At 44.7% G+C, this 18,724-nt stretch overlaps 1 protein-coding gene across 1 annotated transcript in view; it reads right to left on the minus strand.

The window, feature by feature from the left end:
* Positions 1 to 16,992, minus strand: part of LOC114205655 (inhibitor of carbonic anhydrase) — a 29,071-nt gene extending 12,079 nt beyond the window's left edge. Inside the window, exons 1-10 of the mRNA XM_028099193.2 lie at positions 16,822 to 16,992; positions 13,522 to 13,630; positions 12,420 to 12,581; positions 11,016 to 11,175; positions 10,119 to 10,174; positions 6,985 to 7,163; positions 5,428 to 5,599; positions 4,366 to 4,508; positions 1,829 to 1,919; positions 593 to 634 (exon numbers count right to left, since the gene is read on the minus strand). Coding sequence (XP_027954994.2) covers positions 593 to 634; positions 1,829 to 1,919; positions 4,366 to 4,508; positions 5,428 to 5,599; positions 6,985 to 7,163; positions 10,119 to 10,174; positions 11,016 to 11,175; positions 12,420 to 12,581; positions 13,522 to 13,630; positions 16,822 to 16,905 — 1,198 coding nt within the window. The 5' untranslated portion in view covers positions 16,906 to 16,992. The remainder of the gene's footprint in view (positions 1 to 592; positions 635 to 1,828; positions 1,920 to 4,365; positions 4,509 to 5,427; positions 5,600 to 6,984; positions 7,164 to 10,118; positions 10,175 to 11,015; positions 11,176 to 12,419; positions 12,582 to 13,521; positions 13,631 to 16,821) is intronic.
* Between the last annotated feature and the right edge of the window lie 1,732 nt (positions 16,993 to 18,724).

Raw genomic sequence — 18,724 nt, forward strand, 5'->3', positions numbered from 1 at the left:
CTGGCTGAAAGCTAAAAGGTCCAGTTCATTTTCCCCCTCCTCTTCGTCAGAGCATCTATGACTCTCCTCCTATAGTGAAGCCTCCACTTGGCCCAGAAGTGTCAGAAGTAGGCTCCTGCCTCCTGATGCAGAGAAGGGCAGGCAGCATATGACAAGGAGTAAGGTGGTGCGTCAGGAAGGGCAAGGGGTTTCCAGTCACACCGCCTCTTCTCAAGCCCAGGTGCAGCCACTCCCTGGCTGTGTGGCCCTGGGCCTCACTTTCCCCATCTACACAACAGGGGATAATGATGCCCACATCCTAGAGGATGGCTGAGGAGAGTAAACGGGAATAGTGCAAGCAGGAGCCCTTTGTTGCCTGTAAAGAACCCCACAAACACTAATTATCACCACAGCTTCATGACAGATTTGCTCCTTACAATAAGCTGTAGTGGTGATAGCTCGTCCTCCTTCTTGTTTTTTTTTTTGTGGGTTTTTTTGTTTTGTTTTTTTCTTTACAACTCTAGTAACTTTGCTTCATTTTGAAGACTCTCCTCACCCTCTCCCCAGCGATGGCCTTTACCTTTGAGCCCCAGGGTTACTGATTCTGACTCACCTACCACGGGTGTATTTACACACGTAGACCCATCCGTAGGCACTAAACAGAAAAACAATCAGGATACATGGCATTAAACTCTCACATTACTCAATCCAAAGTCATGAGCTTCTCAATCTCAAGAGTGAGGAATAAAATAAGAAACACCAGCTAAGCAGTGTGTCACTGGTTATCAACAAGCCAAGATTCTGCAGGCCCATCTAACACCTCCCTCCCTGAACATTGCCATTTGAATATTAGGTTCCACCCCAGAATCTCCCCAGCACTCAAGGAGTTACAGAGAAAGAAAATGAGATGCCCTTTGAAGAGGGGCAGAGACCACTAAAGATCTTGACAAAGATCTTTTGCATTGGCTATGTGATTCAAGTCATCCTGATAATCTTTCTTCCCTTCAGAGCTCTGGACTGTGGTAGGCAATCATTATATTCTTGCCATGTTGGAGGGGGAAAAAACCAGTCCATGGAGTCAGAAAAACCTGGATACAGTCTTCATTCTACCTTGGACACATCATTTAACTTCTCTAAGCTTTAGTTTTTATATCAGTAAAACAGAGCTACCATTATTTACTTCACAGAGTTGTTTTGTTTTGAAGGATAATGTATGGTTTCTTGCTCACTGCCTAGCAGATGAGGTGCTTAATAAATTATATTGGTGAAATCCCCTTTTCCCCAGCTTTATTTTTTTATGTGAAAGGATCCCCACTGAAGAACATGACCTTGTAGCCTCACCACTCAACCTTCCAGTGCAGCTGGGGTGAGTTAATTTTGGACTAGTAAATTTAGCAAAAGTATTGAGTGAGGCACATGTGGCTCAGCCCCTCCTCTCTTTATTGAAGAGAGTGGGGAGAGGGTAGTTTAGATCTTTTCGATGAAGCTCTATGACAATATGCGTTCTCCTGGGCCCTCAGCTGTAGGGTAAGCCAACAGACCTGTTCTCCTGAACTAGTGGGTAACTCTAACTCCAGGGCAATTTGTCAAGCCCTGAAGCCAGCTCTGTACCATGCCCTCCAATATCACCCTTTCAGTAATAAATATCTCTTTTCATCTCTTTCTGCCTAACTCCTGTGTCCATATCTTCATTGGCTCTGACTCCGGGGAAGGAGGATACTATCTGCTAGCCTCTCACACTCTACCCGTAGTTAATTATTATCTCAACAATGAACTGGATCATTTCTCCTTCTTTCTATGTCCACGGCCCAGAGAAAATAAAACACTGACAGGCACCCCTTCCACTTACTGTAGTTCTCTGCCAGGACAGGCACCAGACCGCAATGGCCCGCTGTATAGATGAAGCCTCCATCCAAAGTCATGGCATCAGCCTCTCCTTTCTGAAGTTAAGAAATAAATCAGTAGCACAACAGTGAGGCCATTTCCTGTCTCACTGACCCTCAGAGGTATCTCTCATTGGCTTTATGTCACATGTCCTTTTGATTCATCAAATCATGGATCACCCAAAACTTCTGCCATTTCACCACAGGGTTTAGAAAACTGGACATGTTGACCCAGGAATAAGCGCCCAACCCAGATCCTGCTCCCTGGCATCTCTGACCTCTTATTAGACCCATCTTGAGTACTGGACATGCCCTCACCACATTTTCTTTGTGACCACTGTCACTCAACAGTCTACATGGCCAGACTCAGGGGTTGTATTTACTATGTTTCTTTTTTTTTAAGATTTTATTTATTTATTTGAGAGAAAGAGAGAGAGTACAAACGGGGAGGAGCGGGGTGGGGGGCATGTGGGAGGGGGAAAGATCTCAAGCACATTCTCAAGCTGAGCGCGGAGCTCAACACGGGGCTCGATTTCACCACCCCGAGATCAGAACCTGAGCTGAAACCAAGAGCTGGACATTCAACCAACTGAGCCACCCAGGTGCCCCTGTATTTACTATGTTTCTATGGAACTTTTTTCTTCTGTATGGTGGAGTTCAATTCTGTTCCCATAATCCCATTAGCACTATACTCAGAGCCTTGGCACAACAAAGACTTGCAATAAACAATTTCTCTAATTAAATAATTCATTAATAATTAACTTATTTTAATCAATGAAATTTTCCAACCACAGAGCAAAAAATATATACTTACAGTGATAGATAAGGTCATTGAGATAAAAACACACAGATACATACTCGCTCTTGGCTTTTGACCTATTAACTGTCCTTCTAGAAATCTATCTTAAAACAGTTGCAACTATACAAACAAAAACCTACCAAGCCTTTACTATGTGCCAGGCCCTTTCTAAACATCTTACAGTGATTACCTCATGTATTCCTCACAAAATCCAATAAGGTAGGTACTATAATTCTTCCCCTTTTATACACTAGTGAAGTAAAGCAGAGGGAAGTTAAATAATTTCTCCAATAGATGGTCACTAAAACTAAAACTTAAACAGTTTAATTCCTTAGCTTCTGCTCATAACCAGTATACCACATAGCCTCCTGAATCTGACTATTCTGAAGAACACATACCTAAAAACTATTCTATACACATTTTTTTCATCCATAAAATGGGCTCATAGGCTCATTGTGAGGATTAAATGAACTAATGCAGGACGCCTGGGTGGCTCAATCGGTTAAGGGTCTGCCTTTGGCTCAGGTCATGATCCCAAGGGCCTGGGATCAAGTCCCATATCGGACTCCTTGCTCAGCGGGGAGTCTGCTTCTCCCTCTCCCTCTGCCTGCCGCTCCCCCTGCTTGTGTGCTCTCTCTGACAGTGAAGAAATAAAATCTTTAAAATAAATAAATAAATAAATGAGTTAATGCAAGTTAAGAGCTCATAAGCATGTTTGGCACATAGTAAGTAACTTCCAAAATGTTAGCTATCATTATTATTAAAGATATACCCAGAAATATTGAGGTTATAGAACAAAAATCTTCAATCCCATATTATCTACAATAGCAAAAGATTTGGAAATATTTCAAATGTAGACACTGAGAAATCAGTTCAATAAATTGAGGCAGAAATATTGGTGGAATATTGTGCAGCCATTAAAAACATTTTAAATGAATATTCCATTACCTAAGAAAGTGCACCTACTGTGCTAACTTTAAATAACAACAATAGATAACATTTATTGACTACATACTATATGCTAGGCAATGTCCTGAGCACTCAAATTCATCTAATCCTTAAAACTGATACAACTGTATAAATTGCAAGATCTTAGTGTACGGGTTAGTCCCAGGAAGGTTTATCAAAATAAAGATCTTATTAAAGAAGACTGTGTGTCTCCTGAGTTTGTCAATTTTCGAGTCTTTTATTGTAAATTTATTTTCCTAATCACAAAAATATTATCTGCTCATAGAGAAATGGAAAGTTAATAACACAACTTCATAACTCAGAAATTATGTGGTAATGATCTCTGAGTTAGAAAGTTGTGAATAATCTTATCTTTCATTTCACTTCCAGCATATAATATTTTTATCACCAGAAGAAAAATTATATTTACAACACAAGGACTGAGGCTGATTTGCTTTCACAATCCACACGGGCCCTGACCACCCCCTGGGATGTCACCCCCCTTCCTGCATCTCCTGGACAGGACAATACTCAGAGCTCCCAGGACTCCAGAGCTGACCTAAGGAGTCTGGGTCTCGGGCCAGCCTGAGCTACAGGGGCACATTCAGTAGAGTTGGGTGGGGCTTTGGAGGGTGGGGGCAGCACACAACAGGTGCATTTTAGCCTCATGGCCAACAGGAAGACATATGGGAAGAGGGCAGAGAGGCCACATGTCTGGGTGTCCAAGCCCAGCTGTGGAGGTGGGGCTCTCCTTACTGCGATGGCGGTGATGCAGTCCTCAGTGGTCTCCTCTATGGTGCACTGTAAGGCACCACCGCTTAGGACACTCCACTCATCACACTTGACCCTCTCATGGTGGCCCACTGCACACCATAGCACCCTCTGGGTGTCTTCCACACCTAGGACAGGTGGAGAAAAGCGAGGCATCCAAAAGAAGTCCGGAGATGTGTCTGGGAGCTAAGTGCCACTGGCTACAGAATGGCTGTCCAGTGGGGCCCTCACTGACAGCAGCAGAGTGGGTATGTCTCATGCCCATATCACGGCTCATTCCTGTCTGTCACCCTCCAGGAGAAATGGGGAGCTCAGTACTCGGAAAGAGTAGTGAAGGCAGAGCAGTTCCCCACCCTCCTGACCTCACCTCCTTGAGTATATCCTCCTGAGGGGAACACTTTCTGAGCACCAGAAGGTCAGGACCTTCCAGAGTTTGCTCTGACAGGACTGGGTTCTCCCAACAGTAGCATTCCCCAGTTGGTAGTCATGTGTTCTCCTTTGGGTGAGCCTGATTGCTCTCCCCCTCACCCAATGTCTGATCACCACAGTATGCCCACATCTAACACGGTGACTTTTGTGGATGCTCATTAACTATTGGTTGACTAAATGAAAACAAAAGGAAGGAAAGAAGGAAAGAAGAAATGAACCATAGGGATCTAGAGGAAGGCAAGGGTTGGATTAACACCCTCTGAAATTCTAGTTTCACTCCTGATAGTGGCAGAGGCCATGTCCCCACTTCAGTTTGGGATGTGCTATTTTTCCCTGTCATATAGACCTGCCACTGGGTGGGGTGACCCTGGTTAATACACAGGAGCAAGAACCATCATCACTTCAAGTTGACTGTAATCTGAAGATCTTCAAAACCCTTTTGTGATCTCATAGTTCAGGGTTTTCTCCAGCTCAGCAGAAAATCCCCTCACTAACAGTGCAGTTGGTAGCTCCCCTGGGCTCCATGGGCCAGTGAAGGTTGGGTGAGGTGAGGCTTTCAGGCACTGGGAAAGCCTCTCTGGCTTTCCTGCTCTACCTTCCTCCCAGAACTTTACACACCTATCCTATGACGCTGAATGGCAGCAAAATATTCGTATCCCACGTATAGCTTGGCGTCCATCTTAGGAGGCACTCTTAAAAACCCATGGGTATCATCTGTAAACAGCAAGTCCTTCCCATGAGGAGAGGCAAAGAGCTGGAATTCTGTCGACTTGTCTTTTCCAAAATGTTCCTGTTCAAAGGATAAAAGAAACAGAGAAGGAGGGAAGCTGGCATAGCAAGGGAAAGGGAAAACAAACCCAAAACCAGACAAGGAAAACTGGAAGAGAGAAAATATGAGCACCCAAGAGCTAAGACAAAGCACCCAGCCCACCAAAACCCGTGCGGTTCCCAGGGTTCCCCTGCCTCTCTCCAGGGAATGCTTTACCCAAATCCCAGCTAGTTGGCCATAAGCAGCTTCAGGGAAACAGCCGAGGCTGTTCCCCAAGTTCCACACCAAGAGGTATGGTTGCCATGTGCCAGACAGCTGCCCTTCTCCAGTGGCATATTCCCACAGGACAGGCAGTGAAGACTGCCTCACTCCTGGCCAGCTGACTGTCCCAAGTAGCTCTGGTGGCCTTCATCCCAGAATGGCTGGCGGTCCAACACCTGCCACTGAGCCTGGAGGTCAGGAGCCCTGGGCTCCTCTCTGACCTCAGGCCTACCACTGAAGGACCAGCTGGGAACTTTCTGGCCTCCAAAAAATGGAATGGAAGGGCCCTTTGTCTACAACTCCCACTAACTGGCCCAAAGCCATTCCTGACTATAGCACCTATCCCCAAGCTCTTTCCAATGTCTGTCTGCTTTTTGCTTTTGTGGTGGCTCTACGTGAAATGGCACCTGCTGCCCTCACTGGCAAATATCCCCCTTCCTAGGGGTATGCACAGCTTTCTTCCTAGGGCTCAAGAATCTTCCTAGATATACCCTGAAACCCAGTTCCTGTCCTCTACAAAGTACACAATCCATGTGCCCAAGGTTGGACCATTTCATCTGGTGATCATTTGTATGTGTACTCATCATGTCCCCCACACTTGTCTGGAAGCAACTCAAGGGCAAGTCCCTGTCCACTTCATCTCTGAATCCCCAGTGCTGAGCAGAGAGCACCAACAGAGAAGGGACAGGGAATGAATGACGGCTGGCCAGGAGAGGCCTCCACCAACACCAGACAGAGACAATGCTCATGGCCAGGGAACCTGCCACTGAGGGAAGTGAGGAGGGCAGGATCACATGCCAGGAAGATAATAGGGGAATACTCCATGGAGGAGGGGCATCTACCCCACATCCTGAGGACCCCTTTAGAACTGAAAAGGGAAAAAATGGAGCAAGGAGGCACTTCTATGGAGTCTTTGGTCCATGGAGTCGATGACACCAAGTGAGGGGTTCATGGCCTCTGCTGTCTATAACATACAGACTGAGCAGTTTCTCAGTGAAGCAGTTGATGTATGACGTGGTTCCTGTCCGACACCCAAAAGAACTGTCAGAGTGGCTAGAAGGGAATGTAAGAAAATGCCCCAAATCTAAGCAGGGAGCCCTCCATACACACACAAAGCAGGAAGTGAGGATGGAGGGTGGGAATACCTGGGCCTGGTTGAGAACCTCCCAGATCAAGTCATCTTTGCCCCCCACATTTCGAGCCACGACAGCATGAGAAGGGAAAAGGCCCAGGCTGCACTCCCTGTATTTATCCACAGGCATCCGGCTGTTGTCCAGGCAGAGCAACTCATACCGCTCACGGTCAGTCCTGTTTGCCAGATTCTCTGCAGGAGGAAAGCCCAGATGAGCCGACTGCCAGCAGAACGATGAGCTGTGGTCCCTGCTGCTCCCTGAATCACAGACTGTTTGACCTTGTTGTAATAACTTTCTAGGCCCTGCTCCTGCCCACGTGCCACATATGCAAGCCAAAATCTAGATGACTTTTGTGTTCTTATAAATGCTCTACTTGACCAGAAGCAAAGTATATTCAGTCAGCCAGTCCCCAAACACAAAGCCAACTCTGGGCCTCTCACCCCAGACAAGGTTGACTGTGTGGCCCCAGCCAACCAGATACTCTGTATTTGTCTCTTCCTCTTCTTTGTCCTATAGAAGCTACCTGCCTTCTGCCCCATTTTGCAGTTCTCCAAAACAAGACTGTCCACTTCGTGAAATGTTCAAGTTTGTTTGTATCACCTAATTTGTCTCCTTTAATAATTTTTTTAACAACCCAAAGAGACTGAAAGAGAATCTTTTCCAAATACTTTTATACCTATGAGGAACCCGAGGCCTCAGGAGGCAAAATGACTGGTTCTTGCTGCAGATAGACATGAGGCTGGGGAGGCACGCTTGCCCAGGGCCCTTCCGGGTATCCCCACATATCTGTAACTCTGCTGATATGGATGATAATAGCAAATGTTTTCTGAGCATCCACAGCACACCAAAGATTGTCCTGAAGGCTCTCCATGCCCTGTTTCATTTAATCCTCATAGCAACCAGGGGAGGCCAGTAATAGGATGACCCCATTCTAGAGATGAGGAGACTTAGGCTCAGAGACTGAAAGTGACTTGTCAGCTAGTGTGAGGCTGATGCATCGCCATGTTAGGACAGTCCGGGTCTCCCTACTACAGCGGCACTACCCCCCTGGAGGCAGAGCTTGCTGGGGCAAGCTGGGGGAAGAGTTGAAGGAGGCCTACCTAGGGGCCCAGTCAGCGTACTCTATAGGTACAAAGAAGACCAGAAAACCTTGTGAGGAAAACAGGCTCTTTGGTTCCCCTGGTCTAGGTATTCAAAGGTATTCTGGGTTGAATTGTGTCCCCCCAAAATTCCCATGTTGAAATCTGAATCCCCAGTACCTCAGAATGTTGCCTTACTTGGAAAAGAGTCATTGCAGATGTCATTAACTAAGATGAGGTCATACTAGAGTAGTGTGGGCCCCTAATCCAGTATGACTGGTGTCCTGATAAAAATGACACACGCACACACAGGGAGAATGCCATGTGCAGGGAAAGAGGTGGAGTGAGGTGATGTGACTACAAGCCAACAGATACCAAAGATGGCCGGCAAACAACCAGAAACTAGGGGAGAAGCAAGGAACCTTCAGAAGGAACCAACCCTACCGACACCTTGATCTTAAACTTCTAGCCTCTCGAACTGTGAGAGACAAATTGCTGTTGCTTCAGGCACCCAGTTTGTGTTACTTTGTTATCGCAGCCCTAGAAAACTCACAGAGGTTTGTGGGGTTCATATACTCTCATACTGAAAGAGGAGTACAGTTAGAGTTCTTGTGAATGGTTACAAGTTTACTTATGTATGTTGTAGAGAAAATAATCTTTAAATCTTTATATCGAAAAAAAATTTAAATGATTTAGTAATGTCAGATTTAAATTAAAAGAACCAATATGATTTCCTAGCTTCAGAAAGAAAAAAATTCTTGACATCAGTCACTCGGGGGTCCACTGGTGGAAGCAGTTCCCCACCAACACTCGTTTGCACCCCAAAAGCCTGGTAGGTAGTCATAAACTGCTACTTAAAAGGCGGTGAGTGGTCTTATATATTAGTGGACAAGTGACTTTCAGCAAAAATAAACCAGGACTTTCTGGGACAACCTGGTGTTTTCAGAAAGTGAAGATGTTTCCAAACACTTCAGGGTGAGTGTTAGAAGATGCTGCCCACTGGCAACATACCTGCACTCACTGGAGCGACCAGAGGAAGCAAAAAGGACAAGTATCTGGAACAACTTGATTCCGGGAGACGAAACCCCTAGATGACCCCACTAATTAAACGTTCTGATAATAAGACAGGCCTCAATTGCCAAAATGCTAACAAACCAGGTCAGTGTGCAATAATGAAGGAACAGTGAATTGTGAATGGCTGAACAAGGGAACAAAGGACACCGAGCTCCTATTTCATGCTAGAGAAAGACACGAGGTTGTAAGGAACTAAGGCCCATATAAAAAGTGATGACTTTAAATTTCCCTTGAGGTAGCAGACATTTATCTTAAAAATGAACCTAGCATACTGAATATACATTTGGTTTAAACATCTTGAGCGATACAAGTGTATTCTGTATCTGATAGAAATTCAATTGGTTACAAAACAAAACCCAAATTCTGTAACTTCAACTTGTCTGAGATTTATGTTGTTTTTTTCTTTCTTTCTTTCTGATAAGTTGCCCAAAACTCTTGAAAGGTTTTTTTTAAAAAAACAAAACAGACAAAAAAGAAATATATTTTTGTCCACAGTAATAACACTTTTGCAACACATCTAATTGTAGATGTGCTAATAAGTTCTGAAATCATTATAATTTGTTTGTTTAAGGTATTTATAGGATTAAGGAAACATTCACACTGAAGCATTCAGGAGAGTGTGATTACATTTGAAATGGATATTGCAGTGGCTAAGAGAATTGAATTATTAAAACTTGTCTCATTTTATTAATTGGTAAATACTCTTTAAATGTTCAGAAAATTTGTTTAGAAGATTTACGGACTGAACAAATTGAACACTAAACAAAGTACGAATAACAGAAATGGTTTTTGTACAGAAGCGCTCTTTTTTTTTTTAAATCTTGCCATTAGTGGATGTAGTATGTTATTTGAGGAGACTAGTAGTTCAGAAACTCTCCTATTTCATTAACGGTCTTGTCATCACCCATCTCTAGATGTAAGGAAACCTTCAGGAAGAAACCAGTTGCCCTGGCCAGTATGGCTCACGTGATTCTTCCTCCATGCAGCACTTACCAAACACTGTCATATGCCTCACGAAGGCCACATCCCCTACACCATCCTGCAGACACCTGAGGCACAAGACAGCAGGCATCAGGCCAATCCCCATGATTTGAGCTCACCCCTGCCCCGTGCAACCCCTCTGAGGCTCTGCCCTGACCACTGGCTCACAGGGCTTTGCCCACAGTTGCCCAGGCTTCAGTGTGTCCTCAGAGGTCATGGCCCCATCTGAGGGGCCTTTGTACTTCCACAGTCAACCTGGGCCTGAAGCAGGCAGGAGCTCTGTAAATCACAACCCAGGTAACTCTAGGGAGGGATGATGTGAGGGCAGGACCCTCACCTTCCCCTTCAGAGGCAACCTAAAGTGACTGGGTTTGGGGGGTTTTGTTTTTTTCTTTTAATAAAGCCTAATACAGAGGATAAAAACTTAGGCTAGCCTTGGATTCCTGGACAGTTTTGTGCTGGTTTTGAGCAGTAGCCTTGTCTCTTACAGACATGGAGAGGTGCCTGCAGGGGGCTGAGAGGGAGGCGGAGAGACGCAGGCACATGTTCATGACACAGGGAGATGCTCAGGGAGAAAGAAGCAAGCCCGGAGGTCCTGGTCTTTGGCCCAGCTGGAAGCCCGAGCCTGTGTATGTGAATCCCAGATACAGTTTTGTCCCTTCAGCCCTCCTTGGTCCAGGAGGGTAACATACAGACCCTAGGCTGTAGGGAGAGAAGAGGGGCTCCCACACAGAAGACTGTTCCTCAGGATGGTTAGGAGTGAGGGCAGGCCATGGGGGGCACTCAGGACCCTGGGTTTCACACTGACACCCTAGGTGGTCTGGGCAGGCCCTGTCCACTCCCTGTACCTTAGTTTCCCTGCCATCAGAGTGAGGAGGAGTGGGGGGTTGGGGGGGTGTCCCCACTCACTTGAAGGCGCCTGCGTAGCCGAAGTATGGTTCCTGGAAGGAGCAGGCACACTTGTTTGTCCCTTTCCCTGCACACAGTTGACACAGCTTGGGGAACACCTCCCTGGTCGCACAGGGGACACAGCTGCCGGAAAAGAACTGGGCCATTTCCGCTGCGGCTGCTTAACACAGACATAAGGCCCTCAGGGCATGAACCGGCTGGGGGCCTCCAGGTTGCACATGTGTGTGAGCGAGGCCCTATGTGAGAGCCCGTGATGCTGCACACACTTCCCAGGACCATCCTGAGGAAGCAGATGAGCAGAGGTGGCCGACAGTGCCCATGGCTGAGGAAGTGGATGGCCCGGGGTCCCCATGTGTTCAGGTATCACACTAATGTGTGGGCCTGGGGCTCCAGCCCACCAGATGCTTCCCAGCTTGTCCACTCGAGACACAAGGGCGGCTGACCTACACGAAAACAAGCTGCAACCCCAGGGCCACTCACCTTGTTAACTCACCACGGAGGCTCTAAGTGTGGCAGGCAGAACCCCAGACACTGCAGGAACTCCGACCATCCTTCCTTACCTCAGGACACGGTCCCATCCACTCCTCTCCCCTTTGGGTCCAGGGGCTGTGGTAGTTTGTGGGGATTCCTCTTCCAGGAATCCATGGGAGGGGATTGGGATAACTTGTCCGGGGGTGGGCAAGGGGGTGTGCCAACAGCCACCTCACAAGCTTTCACACAGACATCCAGCAGTGTCTGACATTGAGGCGAGGAGACCCCAAGAAATGGCACAGAGTCAGAGCTGTGGCCCAGGCTATAGCACTCCATCTGACCCCAGCAGCCCCTTGTCCCTATTACAGGCAAAACATGAATGCTGCAGAGTTGGCAGGCCTCAAAAGCACAGAAAGATTTGGCCATCGTCTTTCAAGGGCTAAAGGGGCACCCTAGGCTCACTTGGCTCATCATAACTAGACAAGAAGTACACACACACAAAAATCATGGCTCCAGGCCACTCTTCTCTTCTTGCCCCCATCCCAAGCCCTTACCCCAGGCACAAAGGCCTGACTGCTGGTGGTGTGGCTATAATCCCTAGTGAGCCTTCCTGGGAAGCCAGAGGGAGTTCCTGTTTGTCGTGAGCCTCAGTGACCTTCCTTGTCAAGCAAACCGCCGGGGTTACAATGAGTATGGGGCTGTCGAGAGCTCAGAGACCAAGGTACCTTTGCTGAGAGAAGACTCAGCTGCCAGTTCCCAGGGGTTGTTGCTGCAGCAAACCCAGCTAACCACATTTAAAGCAGATTGTCCTCACCCCATCTTGCAGTTCATGAAACTGATACGCCTGATAGTGATTGTCTGGCCCCACTACAATCCCTGTAGGCGACTGGAGTAGGAGTCCCGCCTGAGGGCCCCCAGCCTTAGCCAGCTTACCTTCTTCAACAGAGTCAGAAGGAAGAAGTATCCGCATGGGGATGTACCACCCAGCCGACCATCCTAGGCCCGTGTGGCAGGACCTCTTGCCTTGGAGCTGTTTCAGCTGGAAGTCGCTGCCCTTCTCCACCACGGCCACAGCATAATGGGAGGTGTGTGGATCTGCAAAGGAGCAGAGAGAAAGAAGGGCTAAAGGAAGATACCACATTGTCGCTAGCTCATCTTCCAGAGTGTGCGCAGCGGGCAACTTTAGGGAATCCTAGCATCTCTACCATTCCCTGGTGAACAGGTAGGAAAGGAAAAGAAAAAAGCCTTTGATTAATGGTGTGTGTGTGGGGGTCCCTTTTCAAGGCAATAAACACTTGTGTCTCTCTGCCAGCCCCTCCAAGCCAGTAGAGACATGGGGGTGGGGGCCACCAGCTATTACAGGGCCTGCAGGGCATCCTCAGGGAGATCTTCAGCTCCCAGTCATTGTGATGTTACTCCGTCTCTCCAAAGGCTTTTCTCCCTTCTCTGCTTCTCCATCTGCAGCCCAGACACAATGGTGAAGGTCTGAGAGGACGGATGCAGGGGAGACCCCAGGATTTTGCCAGGGCTCTGCAAGTTGGAGTCTGATTGAGTTGGGCTGTGCTCACGCACACACTGATGACACTATGGACAAGGATGGAGAGGAGGCAAAGCGTTATACTTCAACCCTCCCCCCCGCCCGCCACAAACCTCTCTTCACGGCATTCACAGACCCATGTTCTGTAGCACCTGCTGGGGACTCAGCAGAGGGAAGAGCCTGTCCAGGTCTGTGTGTCTCCAGAGATGGGCCTTCCAATGGTGCAGCCCCACTGGGTGGGCAATGGACCCCAGACAGCCCTGCCCCCCTCTTATCCAGCAGCACCAAGGGTACTTCCACCAGGATGTACACAGTTCACAGCTTCCCAGGGAGAGTCAACATTCCAGCCCTTGAGGGGCAGTGTAGATGACAGTCTCCTTCGACCCAAAGAGCTCCAGCCATTCTGTTCCCTTCAGGTGCAATGTTGACAGAGACCCTGCCTTCTCCCTGATGGCTGCAGTGTCAAATCAGAGACCTGGGGCCCCAGGGAGAACGCACCAATTTTTGATCCATGGAATTCTGCCACGACAGGCTTCAGGCTGAAGGGGGGCAGCCCCGCTTCAAGCACGAAACCTGCTTCGAGGGTCACAGCATCTGCTTCGTTTGCCTGAAAGAGAAGAGACCAGACCATGAAGGGAGCCCCTAACCTAGCCCTCTGCCAGGGATGTCTGACCCATAGATACTTGCATGGGTCAGACCTCCTTCCCTTCCTAGTGTTTGCTCAAAGGTCACCTTCACATCGAGGCTCTCTACAACCATATCTTAAAACTACCACTTCATGCATGAATGTTGGACTCTCCTTTGTTTTTTCCTTAGCCCTTATCAACCACCTGACAAACTTTCATTGTTTACTGCTTGCCTTCCTCTTTGGAATGAAAGCTCCACCAAGGTGGGGACACGTGTGTGTGTGTGTGTGTGTGTGTGTGTGTGTGTGTGTTTCCTTTTAAGGTTCCTACTGTACCCAGAGAAGCACCTTCTACAGGTAAGTGTTCAATAAATACTTGCTGGATAAGTGAATGAGTGAATTGTCGAATATTTCTATCTATAAGAAGTCATGGTTTGCACTCACACATCTGGATTCCCTCTTCAAGTATGTCAGTCAGCCCAACATTCCTTCCTTCTTGTGAGAAGCAGCAACCTCACAGCCTCTTCTCAGAAATGAGATTGGATCATTTCTCAACCCATCATGGAAATCATTTTTTAAATTCATTTATTAATTGACGTTTGAAGTAACTAGGCTTTTTCTGAATTTAGTGTTGCATTTCTATATACTTGCCTCCTTTTTCCCCATCCCATCTTTTTCTTACACATATATTCACACTTATGTATTTACATATGTATGTATTATATATAATTAATACTCTGTTGGTTGCGTGTATCAGAACCCAACTTAAATTAATTTGAGAAAAAGAAGGAGTTAGTATAAAGGTAAAAGGTTAAGAAGGCCACTGTGCCTAATGAACACCGTCAAGGTCAGAAGCAATTACAGACATGGGTTTCAGTTCACGCCCATGGGCTCTAGGTCAAGACTGAGGTTCTAGATTGTTCTTGCTCTTCCCCCACTTTACATACATCTTCCCTTCCTCGCAGCCTCCTCCTCAAGCTCCAAGAACAGATGAAAGACAGTACTGTCATAGAGAAGTTTAACCTGCTCCCACAATTGTATAAGGTCAAATTCTTGTAACAAATCATTCCCCCCACTCACAGATGAATTAGAGAAAAATAAATAAAAGTTTGTATGCATATTTAGACTCTTACTGAATATTTCCAAATTGTTTTCCAGAAATGACATAATTTATCATTTATAATGCCAATAGCAATGTATCCTAATGTCACAGAAACCTACCAGAAAGAAATGCTATCATTTAAGAGATGTTATTACATTTCTAGGTATAAACTGTTACTTTAAGAAATGGCTTTATTTGCATTTATTTGCATTTGATTATTAAAAAGGATGAACACTTTTCCTTTACTGTTTATATTATTTATTAGTTACAATTTCTTTTCTGTGAATGGTTTGTGTATAGCTTGTTATTCTTAAGCATTTCTTATAAATTTAAATGCCATCTTTATCTAGTTTTTGCACTATGGTGTTTTGTCATAGCTGAGGTGAATATATTTTCAGATGCTTAAGGCTTTAAAAAATTTTTTGCCAGAGACTTATAATTTTTCATTTCCAAATTTATTTACCTCTGCAATTTATCTTGTGATGTCTACCTATATTAGTCAAATTGAGTCAAACTGAAAGCTTGTTTTGGTAAATGGATTAAACATTTCACTTGATTTTTTTGCTAAATAGTTACCCAGTTGTCCAGCTAAAGAAATCTTTTCTCAGCCATTTGTTTAGGAAGTTTGCCTTATCATACATATCTATGTAAATCTACACGTATCTTACCTAAATTTATTAAACCTAGGGCCCTAGTGCCCTGATGTTGGATATTGATCGTAGTTGACATCCGTATCATATCACATAGACAAGTAGATGGATGAATGTATGTAAATAAAGCTGCAAATATGTGTGAATTTTGTTCTCTTCCAGGTCTCTTACATCTACACTAGGACCCTGGTCTCTGTAACACTGCTGTTTTTATATTTTATAGTTTCAGGTAGGCCTCAGCCACTCCCTTGCTAATTTTCTTTTTCATAATACTATTCATATTCTCCTCCATGTGCTTTTCCTTAGGATTTTATAATTATTCAACTGATTCTTTTTAAAAAGACTGTATTTTGATCAAAATTATATTAAACTTATTCTTTGGGAAAATATGCAACTATATGATATTTAGTCTTCCCATTTAGGAATATGGCATATGTTTTAATTCATTAATAAATGTTGTTCATGGGGCGCCTGGGTGGCTCAGTCGTTAAGCGTCTGCCTTCGGCTCAGGTCATGATCCCAGGGTCCTGGGATTGAGGCCCGCATCAGACTCCCTGCTCCGTGGGAAGCCTGCTTCTCCCTCTCCCACTCCCCCTGCTTGTGTTCCCTCTCTCGCTGTCTCTCTCTGTCAAATAAATAAAATCTTTTAAAAAAGTAAATAAATAAATAAATAAATAAATAAATAAATAAAATAAATGTTCATTTGTCCTAGACTTCTGTATTATAACAATCTTGCAGATCTCTCCTATGATTTTTTTCCTGAAATGTTTTTCTATTGTATTATAGAATATATTATAGTATAATAGAATTACAGTATATTGTTTTAAATGAAAATGAGTCACAATTTTGGGCAACTTTCCCCCAACTAATGACCACTGATACACAACAATGACATTGTGATATGTTTATCTTTTGCCAAACTAATTTATTCATTAATAAATAATTATAGTAATATTTTTCTTGACCCCATTGTACTTTCCAGGCATGCAATCATCTGAAAATATTGATATTTTATTTGTTTCTTTCTACCTCATATGCATTTTGTATCTTACTGCATTACTGGGAAATTTCAAAAACAATGTTAAGTAATAACGGTAATACTATAGCTTCTTGTTTATTTCTGACTATGGATTTTTCCAGTGCAGTTCTGGCTTTGCTTTACGGCAGGCATTTTTACTGAATCCTTCTTTATTAGTCATTTAATTACTAGTATTGTTTTTACTATTAATGAACGTTGAGCACCTATATTTTTTTCTACACACAGTCCCTGTACTTTCAGGTCTTCAGCTTATTTCTTTCTCCTGCAAAGCATGGTCTAGTTCCTGTGGGAAGAAAGTTGTTCTGAAGCAATAAACAATAACAAGCACAGAAAAAGGAAGTATGGATTTTCTTCCACTCTCCTGTAGTCAGCTGCAACTTACCATAATGGCCTTGATACATTCGAGGTGAGAGGTTCTCTTCACACAGGTGACGTGAGGACCATCCGCTGGAAGGACTCTTTTCATATTGTCACTGAAACTGGAGCACTTACTGGCCTCATGATCTGAGATGGTGCACCACCTCACAGTTTTCCCAGGGACAGCCAGACACAGCCCTAGGGGACAGAGGCCAGAGGTGTAAGGGACCCACAGCACTCATCTGTCTTTGCTGGTAGAAGAGGTGAAAGGTAAATGGTTGGCTGAGTAGGATAGACAAAAATTGGGTTGGCTGCATGGCTCACATGAATTCTCAACTCCCATTTCTTTGATTGTGTCTTTCCCCTTGGAGAAAAAAGCCAAAAGCATCCCCCAAAAGTCAAACACAGAATTATCATATGATCCAGAAATCCCACTCCTCAGTATATATCCCAAAGAATTGGAAATGGGTACTCAAATACACGTACACAAATATTCATAGCGGCACAATTCGCAATGGTTGAAAAAGGCAGAGACAACCCAAATGTACATCAGTGGATGAATGGATAAACAAAATATGCTATATCCAAACCATGAACTAGTATTCTGCCATAAAAACAATGAAGTACTGCTATATGCTACACATTGATGAACCTCAAAAATAATATGTTAAAGGAAAGAAGCCAGATATAAAAGGCTACACATTATATGATTCCACTTGTATGAAATATCTAGAGTAGGTAAATCTACAGAGACAGAAAACAAACTGGTGGTTGCCAGGGGCTGGGGGAGAAGGGAATGGGTACTGACCGCTTAATGGGTACAGGATTTTCTTTTGGAGCGATGAAACTATTTTGGAATTAGAGATTGTAGTCACACAACACTGTGAATAACTAAATGCCACTGAATTATACACTTTTAAATAATTCATTTGATGTTAGTGAATGTCACCTCAGGAAAAATGATAAAAGAAACCTATAGGAAGGAATCTTGAGCCTACTGATTCAGTCTTTCTTTTGACATTGGATACTCTAAACTTACATGGCACTAATTGCTGGGGCATTAAAATCAGTGCACGTTTATTTCACTGGCATTTTAAGCTATAGTAATGAGCGTAGAGAATATTACAAAGGCAAAATGCTTTTTTACAAATCTGTAGTATTTGAGCCAAAAGTTATTTTAAATAAAATCTAGAGGATGAAAGTTACAACAGTAGCAGGTCCTTGTTTTTGATGAAGTCCAGTATATTTGAATTACCCAAGTCTGTCTGACTCCAAAATCTGTACTGCCTTTTAACTGTAAGTAGGAAATATCAAAAGAAATGGGACATGAGATGCCAAATTACCTTAGACAGAATCCCATACGAAAGACAGAATGACAAATGGAGCCCCTCAACCCTATCTGAAAAAGTCTTCCATAGTAGCAGCCCAGGGAAGGGAGAGCAAGCTAGGGAATGGAACTCCAGAGGCCATGTGCCCCTGTGCAGAATAGAAACGTTTGGAGTATTAGCTTACATTTGCATTTGGAGCCTTTCAAAGCATGTTTACTCTGCTTGCTAATATAGATTGCTAAAACATTCTGTGCTTAGAAATAACTGGTAACAGTACAGACAATACAACTCTATAAATGAAAATAGCTTTGTAAGCAGGTTAAGTTATACAAAGAGCTACTGTATCCAACTACAGTTTTTTTCTTTCTCAAAGGTATGCACTTTGGGGGAAAGTCTTTTTTTTAAAAGATTTTATTTATTTATTTGAGAGACAGAATGAGAGAGAGAGAGAGAGAGAGCATGAGAGGGGGTAGGGTCAGAGGGAGAAGCAGACTCCCTGCTGAGCAGGGAGCCCGATGTGGGACTCGATCCTGGGACTCCAGGATCATGACCTGAGCCCAAGGGAGTCGCTCAACCAACTGAGCCACCCAGGTGCCCAGG

The sequence above is a fragment of the Eumetopias jubatus genome, unplaced genomic scaffold (assembly GCF_037043125.1).
Source record: "Eumetopias jubatus isolate StellerSeaLion01/CBP00866 unplaced genomic scaffold, mEumJub1_p1.0 scaffold_1, whole genome shotgun sequence".
In the NCBI taxonomy this organism is placed as follows: Eukaryota; Metazoa; Chordata; class Mammalia; order Carnivora; family Otariidae; genus Eumetopias; species Eumetopias jubatus.